General features: G+C 34.2%; 2 protein-coding genes across 2 annotated transcripts; both read left to right on the top strand.

Moving 5' to 3' along the window:
* The first annotated feature begins 324 nt into the window (after positions 1-324).
* On the top strand, positions 325-3,759 carry LOC123684819 (maltase 1-like). The gene is made up of 6 exons (XM_045624291.1): positions 325-843; positions 1,458-1,583; positions 2,301-2,539; positions 2,626-2,833; positions 2,902-3,494; positions 3,580-3,759. Exons 1-6 carry the CDS (start codon positions 361-363, stop codon positions 3,647-3,649), a joined length of 1,719 nt encoding a protein of 572 aa, XP_045480247.1. The 5' UTR covers positions 325-360; the 3' UTR covers positions 3,650-3,759.
* A 6,701-nt stretch (positions 3,760-10,460) lies between these two features.
* Positions 10,461-14,240, top strand: LOC123684818 (maltase 1-like). Its single transcript, XM_045624290.1, has 7 exons — positions 10,461-10,961; positions 12,544-12,669; positions 12,727-12,968; positions 13,026-13,233; positions 13,289-13,550; positions 13,615-13,945; positions 14,010-14,240. Exons 1-7 carry the CDS (start codon positions 10,479-10,481, stop codon positions 14,077-14,079), a joined length of 1,722 nt encoding a protein of 573 aa, XP_045480246.1. The 5' UTR covers positions 10,461-10,478; the 3' UTR covers positions 14,080-14,240.
* The last annotated feature ends 596 nt before the right edge of the window (positions 14,241-14,836 follow it).

Genomic DNA, 14,836 nt, shown 5'->3' with positions numbered 1-14,836 from the left:
TTTTTGATATTTTGCTTTTCAAAGAGTAATAATACTACGAAATTGCTGCTTCACTTCTGAAGGAAATCTATAGAAAATCAAATCACATCAAAAGCCCATATCTCAGAGCGTGCCAAAGTAAAAATTTTTGCTTCCATAAAGATAACAATTCGATAAAATGACATTCCAAAAAAAATTATTCAATCGCGATAACAAATTTAAATATTGCCATTCATATCAACAATAAGTAATCCATGGAAAATCACAACAATCATCGACTCAATCTGATAGATAAAATACTTGAGGAATATCAAAATCCTTATAAAACAGATCCCAGAAGAGAGATTCCTGTTATTGTTTAGATTTTATTGAAAGTAAACGATGATTTTGAGAATTGTAGTTCTGTTAGCGGTTCTTGGTGTTGTGGTCAATGCCAGAGCTATCCAAGGAGATCCAGACTGGTGGAAACATGCCACTTTTTACCAGATCTACCCAAGATCTTTCAAAGATTCCAACAATGATGGTGATGGAGATCTCCCAGGTATAATCGGGAAGCTACCTTATATTAAGGATACTGGAGTGAACGGGATATGGCTATCCCCTATCATGCAGTCTCCACAACTGGACCAAGGCTACGACATCAGCAACTACTATGTCATAGATCCCAGGTTTGGTACCTTAGACGACCTTAAATCGTTGATAACTAAGGCTCACGAGCTTGGCATAAGGGTCATAATGGATTTTGTACCTAACCATACGAGTGATCAGCACGAATGGTTCAAGGCTTCAGAAAATAGGACAGAAGGATACGAAGATTATTATATTTGGATGGATGGTACTCCTGAGAAACCCCCAAACAACTGGGTGAGATTCTATATAACTCTTTTCTAGAAAATATTTCCCCAATGGTGGGTTTCATGAAACTTTTATCGTGGTGATCTGCTCGATCAAATTATTTCTGTGTTGACTTTCAGTTCATTTTTGACACTTTCATTGATTTCAAACAACAATGGACGAGTTGATTGGTTACTCAGAGTTTCATGAAAATCTTCAGAAAAAAGTCAATTTGAACATCTCTTCTAAACCAAATATATATATAGAATAATTTTAACTGTCGATAGAACATTTAATTTTAAGACTGTAAACCCTTTTTAATAAGTGTTGTTTTCAAACTGCATATTCCTAATAATTCAATCATACAAGATTGATTGATATATCTAGGATATATACAGGAATTACTGAAAAATAGAGGATGAAAATCTAGAAACAGAAACACATGTAGCTTGATTGAAAATATTCTGTTGACTGTTGAAGTTATTCTACAGAAAAGAACCTCCTATACCTCTTTTTAACAACTTATTTTTCAAAATGCTCATCGAATTAAATCTTTTTTAAAATAACTCTTTTCTGCACGGTAGGTTAAGTTAGTTTAAGTTCGTTGAGTAAGTTTCAGGTACAATAAAAATGTTCGATTTCAGTTGAGTTGCTTCGCTGGAAGTGCTTGGCAATGGTCAGAAAAACGTCAACAATACTACCTTCATCAATTCACCATCCAACAACCTGACCTTAACTACAGAAGTCCTAAGGTCCATGAGGAAATGAAGGTAATCAATATTTCTATCCTGAATGATTTATTGTGAAGGGAGTTACTCATATATGTATAACCTGTTTTCATCACTACACCATTCACACCTAATGAATTCCAGTATCTGGGATTGCTTCAACAAGTTTCTTGCTCAAAGCATTTTTTGTGACCAGGTGATCAAGAGATTCTTCCCCCCTTCCTAGAATCTGCAATCATCAGTTTCTGATGAACCTTATGTCATTAAATGTTTCCTAATGTGTAAATGCATTGTAAGGAAGCCACTGAAGAGGTGTAGTATATTCTTATTATAATCCTGATACTTTTTGGACCATACAATATTAAAGTTCCAAACAAACTGGTTGAAATTATTCATACCTGGAATATTGCGCCATTCTAATATTATCCTCCGGTTCCCTTCTTCTATCAAAGCTATTTCTTATAGGTGCATTTTTCCATACCAGAAACATTCCTAAGCAGTAAGAGTCATTCGTACTCATTTTCTGACAAGTATATTAGCATAATATTCGTTTCCTTCAAATACCTAGATGTAAAAGGATTTGTTATTCTTGTCTATTACATTGATTTTCCTTTGAAACCTTCATTTCAACTTTGCATCAATGACATGGTATTTGTCATAATAATCTTCCAACGTGATTAGAAAAAGTTTAATAATTGTGCACTAGTCTAGGCGACGTACACAATAAGGGTACCTAATACTTCCAATCAATTTTTTTAGAATGTTTTGAAGTTCTACATGGATCTTGGTATAGATGGCTTCAGGATTGACGCTATTCTATATGCTTACGAAGATGACCAATACAGAGATGAGCCCAGGTCCAACCTCCCTGTAGATCCAAACAACCATGACTATCTGGACCATATCTACACTGCAAACCTTCCAGAAACCTATGCTCTTGTTTATGAATGGAGGAAATTTGTCGATGACTATGCAGCTGAAAATGGCTTAGATGCCAAGTAAGTGAATACTCAACATACTTTAGGACCTGACCTCATTTAACCTAAGAAAAGTTTTCGTGTTCTAAGGTAACCTTTGCTTACAGAGTTCTGATGACTGAGGTCTATGCAGACCTTGACCAAACCATACCCTACTATGGAACAGCTGATGGAAGCACTTTAGGAGCACATTTCACCTTCAACTTCTTCATGATAAGAAATCTCGATCTCAACTCTTCAAATGCCAACAATGTAGTGCAAATCATATACAGTTGGATGGACGCCTTACCAAGTATTTACACATCGAACTGGGTTGTAAGTATCAGTCAACTTTTAAGAAATGATGATAGACAGCAGTACCAAAAATGTTCTCTTCGTTGCAGTTAGGGAATCACGATAACCGTCGTTACCCAACAAGACTAGGTGCTGAAAACAAGGATGGATTCCTCATGTTGGACCTACTCCTACCAGGAGTAGCAGTCACATACAACGGAGAAGAATTTGGCCAAGAAGATGGCGAAGTGAAATACGAAGAAGGTCAAGACCCAGCTGCCAGAGATCCAGCAATATTCTATCAGATCAGCAGAGACTTCGAACGTACTCCTTTGCAATGGGACAACACCACAAATGCTGGTTTCAACGAAGGTGCCAAGACCTGGTTGCCTGTTAGCAAGAAATACCTCGATTTGAACTTACAAAGCCAGCTAGATGAAGGAAAAGTGAGTTACTACCAGAACTACAAAGCCTTGATCAGAAAGAGACAAGAAGAAGCTGCAAGTCTTGGAAGCACCAACATCTGGGCATTGTCTAATGATGTTGTGGTTTTGAGGAGATCTCACGAAGGCAAGCATATCGCTGTTGCCTTCAAATTGGGATGGCATGATAACAATGATGCTGAAACTGTTTTGGTACCTGGAGTTTCTTGCCAAACTGGCACCGTAGCTATTGCTAGCGTTGGTTCTCAGTATAAGAGAGGGTAAGTTAATCAATCAGCAGAATATAAAGAATTTGTTTTAAGCTTCTTTTGGTTTTATGGAATATTTTCATTGTTTTATTTGCAGGGATCAAATATCTGTCCAGAGCTTGGTGTTACAGCCCCATGAAGCTGTTGTTATAGATATAGCATGTTGACTGAATCCGATGTGATGATACATTTAATTTTATACGCTTAAACATTGACTGTAAACAATTATATTTATTTCACTGTAAATTATAGTATATATTATACATTTATTCATTCATTAAGATGTTGATTATGTGTAGTTTTCAGAACACATTTCCCTTTTCCTCTTCTACATGTCTAAAAGCATGTATTGAAACCTCGAAATTATATTAATATGGGTACCTACTTAAGTATTACGTAGATCCATAAGGCGAAGATCTTAAATAATCCTCTAGTCTAAACAAGATATAGTCCACAAAAAATAATTTCCTCAAGTATTTTAATGTTAACAGTATTTGTTTCGCCAACACTGCGGCTTATTGGAGTTAATTTTACATATCAACATCAGTACAATATTTCGTTGATTAGTTACCTTTGTCGTTCTTTGATAAATTATGCTCTTCCGCATAATTTAAATAGGTAATTTATGGCTCTTTGGAATATTTTAAATAGATAAATAATTTTATATCTTGAGAAATATAAACAAAATATAACAAATAACACACTCCATTGTCCGTGTTAGTTTACCTGCTGCCAACATATGGATTCATGTTTCATTTACTGGTTATCAACTCTCTATAAAAAAAAATCCAGACTCAGAACGTGTGCTTTGCAAGCATTATTGAAACCCCATTATTTTTGAAGATATACTGTCTTATGGAAAAAACCGATTTTTCTACCAATTCCCAAGGGGTAAAATGCTCAAGGGTTATGAGGACCTTCGAACAATAGGCATATGACCAACTATGTACAAGATTTTAAAAATGATTCTCGTACACCAGATGAAGCAAGTTCAATCTCATTCCAGAAAAGCAATCGAGATTTCGGTGGGGTCATAGCTGTGCAATATTACTGCTAAAAGTTACTGATGAAATTTTAACTGCCATGGATGAAGGACACAAAACAATCCTCATTTTATTAGGCTACTCGAAAGTATTCAATACTCTGGGACATGAGATTCTTTACGCAAATATATATGTCGCTGATTTTTCGTCGAGTAATGTAGCCTTCATAAGAAGCTACCTGAATTTAGGACTCGGCAGGTGAGATGTAGTGAGGAAATTTCTGATACCTTGACGATCTTAATTGGTGTGCCATAGGGATCAATATTGTGGCCCTTGCTGTTCATTATTTACACCCATTGTATTTGTACATTTCTGAAATACTTCCTTGTGTACTTCTATGCACAGGATATATAGATGTACCTGAAATTTCCCGCTGATCAGGTTGAGCAAGGAATAGCAAGAGTGAACGAGGATTTTCAAATAATGGACAGGATTGTGGTGGCGCATGAGTTGAGACTTAATCCAGCTGAATTACAGGCAAATTTTTTTGGATATGCGGTGGTCTGCAATGATCTGAGTCAGAGCTCGATTTAAAATTAGAGATGAGGTAATTCCGATAGTGACTAGTGTGAAAAACCTGAGTGGTATTCATGGATAACACTTTTCGCTTCAGAGCCCATATTGCTTGATGTGTACAAAATCCCTTATAATTTTACGACTACTCTATCCACACAGACGATCCCTTTCCAGAAAATGTAAAACTACTCTCTACACTCACCTTTCCGCTTGTTTATACCAAGTTGAAAAGGTTCAAAAGATTCAAAACTCCTATTTAAGGTTTAATTACGTCATAAGGAAATTCGACAGGATAAGTTACCGGAAACTAGATAGGTCAATATAGAGATCAGCTTCAAACTTTAAGCTCTAGTTTTTTATCATCAGCAACTCCTTCATTCCTTCATAGGAATGATATTCACAATTTGAATATCAGAACTCGTTGTTGTCGTGATATTGATGATGGACGATGGACCATATCTTAGATAGTTATTTGGGCTATTTTTGTTACCGTTGATCTATCTGCTTCTGCAGACTAGTGGTGAGAGTAGACGAATTTTATCCGAGCTAATCTTGGGTCAAACATTGATGCCCTCAATACCCTATCTTGCAAAATGAGTCACTAGCTGTCTATACTTGCGCCTAAGAGTGTCTCAAAAGGAACCTCAAAAAGGAGCTTATTTACATCACTACGGATAGCCAGGTCACGATGAGATCTTTTGATTCATAGAGCCAGGTGTCTCTACTAACATGAGAGTGCCGAAATATCTCAAAGAAACTGACCAGAGGCAATAAAGTAACTCTACTATGGGTACCGAGGCATTGTGATATTGAAGGAAACGAAAAAGCCGATGAAATTGCAAAAAGTGCAACAAGGTTTACACCTGTTAGTCCTGAGCCCTTCTGTGGACTTGAAAAATACCAATACCAGGCGGTGATCCAACAATGGACGTGGGACAATAGAAAAACCCTCTGGAGAAACACTCCGGGTCTTGCTCAGACAAAGAAATTTGTGGTGCTTTCACCGACCTATAGGAGCCCCTGAAGCTACCACGAGCTGAGCTTCGGATAAAGATGGGATTGCTGACAACACTCTATCGGTACAAATACCTTTTTCACCGCATGGATAAGTCAGCAGATGAGATCTGCAGACTCTGTGGAAAGGAGAAAGCAACAGCCGAACACATAGTGTGCAAATGCTGACTGGCCAACTGGCCTAAGAACCAGGACCATCACCCTGAAGACGGTAGGCAAATGCTTACCGAAACGTCGGTAACAACCAACCGCTCAAATCATGACAACAGTCCAAACAATACTATCGTGGACTTATATCAACCCCTCCTTATAAACTTGTCCTCTTCGAAAGATATTTACCTTTCGCGTTCTTTGTTTCCTATTTTTTCTCTGCAAGTTCAGATTACTTGTTTTTTTGTTTTGACATACAGCACATTAATATTTAATTGCTATTTTTTTCTTCAGGGTTTGAGTGAAAGAACAGAAGGTCTACACCCACCTGAAGTCCACCCTGTGATTGAAATAAATTAAATTTTATTTTCATATGTGAACTTAATCTTTCTTTTTATTGTCAATAACAACCTATTATTAATTTTTTCCATGAATTGTTTGCTAAGGGCTTTAGCCATGAATGCCTTTTAGTATTATTATGATGAAGTTCCTGATCAAGTAAAAGCTAGGAAGTTGAAGTTTATGTATCACATTTTGTCGATACCATATTTCAGTCAAATATGTCAATTTTTTTTCATCTTTCATCTATTGAAATATTACATCAGCTACCAGACCGCAAAAGATTTATTTTCTTTCGAAATTAGTATTTTTTACCAGCTGGATGACACCACAGAATATCAACATTGTATCGAAATGATTTCGGAAATAATAGACGTACAAGTAAACCTCGCAAAAAGAAAGATGAAATAAATTATTCAAGGAATTAGCGTTTTAAGTACTCATTTACATATTTCCAGTGATGCAACAAATATCGTCTCTAAAGAAGAACTAACGTAATACATACAACTCTGACTTAGGTCATGGTTTATTGTAACCTATCAAAACTTTCCACGTCAGGTTCTCCAATAATGATTTCGTTCAATTCAGTTAAAAATAATTCGTATTCTTTGTAATCTTTTCGAAGATAACGATCTTGAGAGCATACATCCTGCTACTTTGAAATATTTTGTTTATCTTATATTTGGATTGCTATTGAATTTCTATAAGATTCCAAAAAGAATTATATGATATGAACTAATATTGAGAAATTGGTTTTTGGGTTCATGAACGTAGATATTTAGTTTTGATTAGTTGATAATTACACTCTTATTATAGAGTATAGTAGGTAATTCTACTCAACCAACTCAAATAAAGAATACAACATTTCTTAAGAATGTGAAACAATAATTTCACTGCCTAAATTGAAAATCTTAAAGATGATAATGTAAATTTTACAGTGTTTTTCCAATATGGAACACCACACGCAAATATTTTTAGTATCGTATTTATGAAATGCCACTAATTGTTTCTGATTTATTTTTATTTTGTCTGCTGATGTTCAACTTTGATATTACGGAATTCGCAGTTACGAATTTACATTTGAATTGATTGATATTCGAAAGGATATACAGGGGGACTCAATAGTGCTCGATGGGTGGATAACTCTTGTGAATTTTTGGTTAGGAGAATAATTCAAATTTTGGGGGAATTGACAGTACTCAGCGCATAAGCTTACATTATTTTTGACTATATAAGCTGATCCGAAAGTGGTCAAACAAGATACCACCTTGTTTTTTAAAAATGCTTAATTTTTATGTAAAAATCTCCATAAAATTCTGATTTCGAAATACTTGAAGCACTGTGGTACTTTTTGACTTTAAGACATCTGGATCCTGGATGAATCAAATCAGTTTGAACTATTTTTCTGTTTGTTCGCGTGGTCTCCAATTCAATTCAATTTTACAAATAATTCAATGATTTCATTCATTTGGCTTACCTTTAATTGATATTATTAGTAGGTATTAAGTAGAGATGAGTAATCTCATCCTTTTGAAACCGTATGTATGGAAAGTATACTGCCAGCCCCCTGCAAAACATGAAATTCGAAGCCCTTTGAAAACTATTATAATTTTAAGATAATGTGTAGACAAAAAATGGAGACTACTCACTATAAGACTAGCAAATAAAATTCGGGGCATGTCATTTGTATGAATGGACCTATTGATATTTCTTACAAGTCATATTCTAATAAAATAATAAAAAATAAATATATGTTCACATATTCTCAAATGAATCATCAATTACATAATTACAGTGTCTTTCGAACCAGCTGTAGAGTGATCCGTGAACTTGCAAAAGATTTGAAAATTTCGAATTCAAATTTAAAAAAAAAAATCATGCCACTATACCGAATAATTTTCAAGATATGATCTTTAGTTCAAATCTTTATATCCATGAAATTTGTCGAAAAAATTGGCTTACGTCAAAAAGTACCACAGATAAATGATGACCAGTATTTCGAAATCAGAATTTCATGTAGATTATGAATGTGATATAAAAATTGAGCATTATCATTAAAAAAAAACAGTATGGTATCGTGTATCAAAACTTTTCGGCCAGCCTGTAGAATAAAAATAATTCAAGCTTATGCGCTGAGTACTGTCGATTCTGACAAAATTTGAATCATTTTCCTAACACAAAATTCACAAACGTTCTAGACCGATTGAGCATTATTGACTCAACCTGTACATGTAGTAATTACACACTCATATCTAATCTTTGAAAGCTATTTCAAATAAAAATATTTTCAATTATTCATTGTGATATTGAAAATCATAATTCTAATGAGATTGAAGATATTAAATATCAATAATATTGAAGTGATTTCATTTCAATATTTTATTTCAACTGATAGGGAAATGTTTGTTGGGTTAGGTCTTTTGAGATTTTTTTTTTCATTTCTATTCGTTCATTTCTGTATGGTCATTTATATCTCATCTGTTTCTTCGTTTTTTTGCGAATCCTTATGTTCATTGAATTTTATAATTGATTGCTTCGATTTCAATTTTTGAATTTTTAATCAAAGTATTCATGTATTTAATTAGAGAAGTGTGTAAGGGAAATAGAAAAATTCACATTGAAGTATTGCAAATAAAATATGATATGAAGAAAATAAAATGAAAAATTTATTTTCAATTAATGATAATACCTATAATTGAATTAGCGAATTATATAGTTTTTTGTTAACTATAGAATTTTGTCAAAGCCGAAATGATCCTTTCGAATTAACACATGAACACATGAATGAAGTCGAATTATTCTTCTAAAGTCAGCTTCCAAAAATATGTATGTACCTACTACCTGGCAACTTTGTAAGTTCAATTTCTAAAAATAACCAACTGGTGATTATAAAAACCACATGTGTTTGAGATGTCTCTTAGAGCTGAAGGTAATTCGATTATAATACTGATATATACATTTCAATGGTATGTTTGTTTGCGATAAAAAAATTATTTTCAATTCTCATAATTGGATGTTGTGAATTTTTTGAGGCATGATTTGTGTTTCAATTTTTTTGATTCAACATATTTCAAATCTTTAGCGGTTGAAATTTGAAAGAATCTCAGGCTAAGGTTCTTCTTGATAGATTGATTATTGACTTATAAATCGAAAAATGTAGATATTTTCATTTAGTCATTAAATCAATTTAAAAAGAAATGTGCTAATAAGTGTATCATTAAAAAGAAGCATAATATGTTTAGTTAACATAAACATATTATGCTTCTTTTTCTTCCGCTTCTAAAAACTCTAGATAGCATCCACAATAACAATTGTAGTTGCTGCTGCTAGTAGAGCTACGATCTTTTGGGGAATCATGGACCGAATGAAAGGCACGAAAGTAATATTGTTCGAAATAGTTTGAAATGCAGATAAACTGTTTATAAAGAGAAAAAATAAATTCATTATTCCCATCAAATAATTTTCCTGCACGCCTATGAACTTGGATTCATGTAATAGAGCTACTTTTCATAGTCTTCAGTCATTCGCGTGATCGTTGTCGACTAAACAGTTATATCAGTGCATCAAATGAGGTAGATATTCATTGTGTATAAAATCGTTCATTTATATTTCTCTGTTTTCTATCTGAATACAAAAAATCAGATAATTTTTTTCAAAACAAATCAACGAACTAACAATTAACAAACAAAAATGATAGAACTTCGCTACATTTCGCCACATCTGATTGCCATTGAAATGATTACTAGAAAAACAAAAAATTACCATCAATTGTTTCCGCTTTAATCTTTCCATTTAAAAACTAATCTCTGGGACAATTCCCATCATACGTCACCATTCCAAGTAATTTCACAATTATCAATCCTCAGCATTTCAAATTATCAATCGCTATTTTGCGTATAAATACTGCATTTCGCTCACCGAGCTGCATTCGAAAATGTTCGCAAAAACTCTGTGGTTCGCAGTGGCGTTGCCATTCCTCTCTTCTGTTCTTTGCAGTTCAGGAGAAGAATGGTGGCAACACGGGGTGTTTTACCAGGTGTATCCTAGATCGTTCAGAGATGTCAACAATGACGGAAATGGTGATTTGGCTGGTGTTATCGAGAAGCTGGACCATTTCAAAGATGCTGGAGTGGATGGAGTTTGGTTATCTCCTATAATGCAGTCTCCGCAGATTGATGCTGGGTATGACATAAGTGATTACTACAAGATTGAAGACATGTATGGCCATATTGATGATTTGAAGGAGCTGATAAAGAAAGCTCATGAAATTGGCATTAAGATCATTCTGGATTTCGTTCCTAACCACACCAGCAACTTGCATAAGTGGTTCCAGGAATCTGAAAATGGAAATGAGGAATATAAGGATTACTATGTGTGGGCAGATGCCAAAGAAGATGGTAGTCCACCAAACAACTGGGTGAGTGATTGCAATTGCAGTTCGGTTGATACTTTCTCCAAAAGAAACTTCCGGGAATTCATCATTTGAAATGTTATGGTTATGATGAGATAATCCTCCTAAAATTTGACCTGAACATTTGAATTGTTATTTTTTATATACAATCTGAATTTCAACGTATTCGGATCTGTTGTTACAGGATATTCGGTTTTTTCGACATTTCCTCTAATATCTATACAAAAAAGTAATTCGAATCGATTGGTTCTGGTTTGACGAAAAAATTTAATTTTTCCTTCCGATATTCTGTTTAAATTTTCTATGGTTCTGGTAACGCGATCTACTTAAAATTTTGGAAAAAGCTTGAAGTTGTTCTTCTACATCTCAAAATGCAAAATTTTATCTCGATATACTTGGTAAATAATGGGCAATATATAAAAGAAACCCCTTGTCAGATTTTGCACAGAAAAATTCAATGGAACATTCAAATCTACCCTGAAAATTATAAGTTTTCAGTAATTTTTTTATCCAACCAAATGGAGAATTTTGTTTCCCGAGACGTAAAGAAAGAAAAATGGTAATTTTCTCAATGAAAACTCATGAAATCTCATATGAAATCATTGTTTTTCCTGATGAGGCTTTGCCTCAAAATTTGTTTGTACTTAAAGTGAAAAAAATTTTTCACGATATTTACAATCAAATAGATAGCATGATTATAAGACATTTTGCAAGCGACGTACATTTCGTTTGAATAAAAAAATAACTATAAATAAATCATCCATATATAATTATACAGGATGTTTCAAAAATTCAGTTTCAAAATTTCAAGGACGTATTTTTCTGGTCAAAATAAGCCTTTTTTTCATGAACATGTGTCCGCAAACGCTTCGTTACCGAACTAAAAATTTCATGTTTTTTTTTTATTTTTTCTTCATAGCTCTTTCAGTTTTTGAAATAAAAGATCAAATTTGAAACATGGTTTCGTTACGTTTCTAATTTTTCAAGTGATTTTGAGAAAACTAAATACCTACGTTAACGTTTTTGCTTTCATTGTGATATTAGGTTCCTATCTTTTGTTTAAAGTTTCAATTAAATACTGCAAAAAAATGATTTTCATTTTTTCTCTTTTACAACCGCAGATGCGTAAAAATTACAAGAAACAGAAAAATGTATGAACCAAGTAAAGGATTCATTTTATATCCAGAAATTTTTCTAATAGCTTGTTACAATCACTCGATATTGGTACTGGATGATCAAAGTAAACCCTTAAACGTAACTCATATTTCAAATTTCATCTTAATATCTCAAAAACTCAATGAGTTATGAATAAAAAACTAAATATATCTTGAAACTTCAACAATCTGTGGATCGATAACAATTCCATGTTTATGAAAAAAACGTCTTATTTAGACCTAAAAAATACGCTCCTGAAATCTTGATACTGAATTGTGAATCATCCTGTATAGATTGAGAATTTCGTTTTCAGAGGTTATAATAAGGAGAGCTATTATGTTGCAAAATTGCTTCTAAAAACATCAATTTCATAGAATTATCGTTCATATCATGAAATTTTGTAGCTGTTCAGTTTCCTAAGATCAATTTTCAGATAAGCGTTTTCCGAGGCTCAGCTTGGCAGTGGTCCGACAAAAGGAAACAATACTACCTTCACCATTTCGTGAAAGAACAACCAGACCTCAACTACAGAAACCCCAAAGTTAGAGAAGATATGAAGGTGAGTTGATGTTATTACACTTCGAGATGAAGATGCTAGGTACAAATTTGTTTGTAGAAAATCCTGGTATACTACATGGATATTGGAGTGGATGGCTTCAGAGTCGACGCTATACCGTACCTAGTGGAAGACAAAGAGTTGAGAGATGAACCAAGATCATACAATCCAAATGTTTCAGAGGAAGATAATGATTACCTCAAACACATTTATACCAACAACCAACCTGAAACCTACGAGGTGATATACGATTGGAGAAAACTCGTAGATGATTATACTGCAAACCATGGTGGAGACGCTAGGTAATATACCCTTTCATATAAATAAGTAACCAGAAGAATGAAAATGTCCAATTGCAGAATATTGATGACAGAAGCATACGCCGACCTCGAACACACAATGCCTTACTACGGAACCCCTGATGGAAGCCAAAAAGGATCCCATTTCACTTTCAACTTCTTCTTCATCACCAATTTCAATAAAAACATTTCCACCGCCCATGATATATCCAGAATAGTCTACATGTGGAAGAATGCTTTACCTTCGATATATACTTCGAACTGGGTGGTAGGTTGAACATCTCCTTGTACCCTAAAACAACTATAACATATTAATTTTTCAGCTTGGAAACCACGACAACAGAAGGATACCAACAAGGCTAGGAGTAGAGAATATTGACGGGTTCAATATGCTCGTACAACTGCTTCCTGGAATCGCTGTAACATACAATGGAGAAGAGTTTGGTCAAGAAGATGGTGAAGTCACCTACGAACAAGGAAAAGATCCTTCTGCACGTAACAGGTCAATCTTTGAAGCCACCAGTAGGGATTTCGAAAGAACTCCTTTCCAATGGGACGACACCATCAACGCAGGATTCAATGAAGGTAAGAGAAGAAACAATATGGTATCCTACAGGGTTCAATTCGTGGTCTCACTCACTTTTTTAAGGTGCTGAGCCTTGGCTGCCGGTGAGTGAGAAATACAAGAAAACAAACTTAGCGTCACAATTAGATGAGAAAGTGCTGAGCCATTATCAAATCTACAAAGCGTTGACCAGGAAAAGGAAAGAGGATCCTACAAGGATTGGTTCAACTGACATATGGGCTATTTCAGACGATGTTATTGTTTTGAAAAGAAGTCACGGTAACAAACATACAGTTTTGGCGTTTAAACTTGGATGGCATGACAAAAATGAAGAAGAAACAGTGTATGTACCATCTGTAGGTGCCAAAGGGGCTACAGTAGCACTGACGAATGTTGGTTCTTCATATAAAATAGGGTAAGGAGTTTGCTTCATCTACTGAAGATAAGCTGCTATTCGATAATGCATGTTTCTGTTTCAGATCCGTGATAAATCCACAAAATTTCAAATTGAAACCTCACGAAAGTTTGGTTCTGGACATTGTAGATTGAAGAAACTGGAGTTAACTGATGCCTAAATAATTGGTGTAAATGCACGGTTTATTTATTGTCGTTTATACGTGAATACTGTCACTAAAAATAACAGCTGTGATGTTTTTATAATTATGTAATTATAGTCATTATATGTCATTGAAAAGCAGTTAAATTGTTTACTCTGTATTTTCATGACTTTTTTTCACATACTCAATCATCTTTATCCGAAATCAACCAAGGTCGAATTAGATAATGGATAAATGCTGCCTGAATAATATAGATTTTTGTAAATTCAATGTATAACATAAGGATCTTCGTAATTATGTAAGGTATGAGCTATAAGCATCTTAAAAAGAGCTATTTCAATTCAAGATCACAACAAAATAATATTCTCAATTATACATAACTCGATAGCTGAAATTTATACACAAACGAGACAAACTGCAAACATGACTAAGGTGTGAGATTTCAGAGCAGAAGTTCAATGGAGCAAATAGTTGTTGTACTGTGTAATATTTGTTGAATGTAGTTTTGTCTTATCTTCAATAGGGGTAATTGGAATTCAATGACGAATTCACGAATGTTCGAAGGGACGAGGTATATTTAAGACAAAACCGAGATAAGCACTTGTTTTATTTTAAATAGGAAGCTATGCCATTTGTGATGGCTACTGTTGCAGCACCATATCTTTTTTATGACCAATTCGCACATTTGTGGGTTTATGACTTCGATAAACTTACGAATTAAATCTTTGAGGTCTTGAATCGATTGTGAA

This window comes from Harmonia axyridis, chromosome 7 (genome assembly GCF_914767665.1).
Source record: "Harmonia axyridis chromosome 7, icHarAxyr1.1, whole genome shotgun sequence".
Lineage (NCBI taxonomy): Eukaryota > Metazoa > Arthropoda > Insecta > Coleoptera > Coccinellidae > Harmonia > Harmonia axyridis.
This window is presented reverse-complemented; position numbering and strand designations above follow the sequence as displayed.

Excerpts from the sequence above, each read along its gene's own strand:
- LOC123684819 (XM_045624291.1), top strand. The coding sequence starts at position 361 with ATGATTTTGAGAATTGTAGTTCTGTTAGCGGTTCTTGGTGTTGTGGTC. Across the intron at positions 2,540-2,625 it reads GAAAATGGCTTAGATGCCAA|AGTTCTGATGACTGAGGTCT; the intron begins GTAAGTGAATAC and ends CTTTGCTTACAG. Across the intron at positions 3,495-3,579 it reads GGTTCTCAGTATAAGAGAGG|GGATCAAATATCTGTCCAGA; the intron begins GTAAGTTAATCA and ends TTTTATTTGCAG.
- LOC123684818 (XM_045624290.1), top strand. The coding sequence starts at position 10,479 with ATGTTCGCAAAAACTCTGTGGTTCGCAGTGGCGTTGCCATTCCTCTCT. Across the intron at positions 12,969-13,025 it reads AACCATGGTGGAGACGCTAG|AATATTGATGACAGAAGCAT; the intron begins GTAATATACCCT and ends GTCCAATTGCAG. Across the intron at positions 13,551-13,614 it reads CAACGCAGGATTCAATGAAG|GTGCTGAGCCTTGGCTGCCG; the intron begins GTAAGAGAAGAA and ends CACTTTTTTAAG.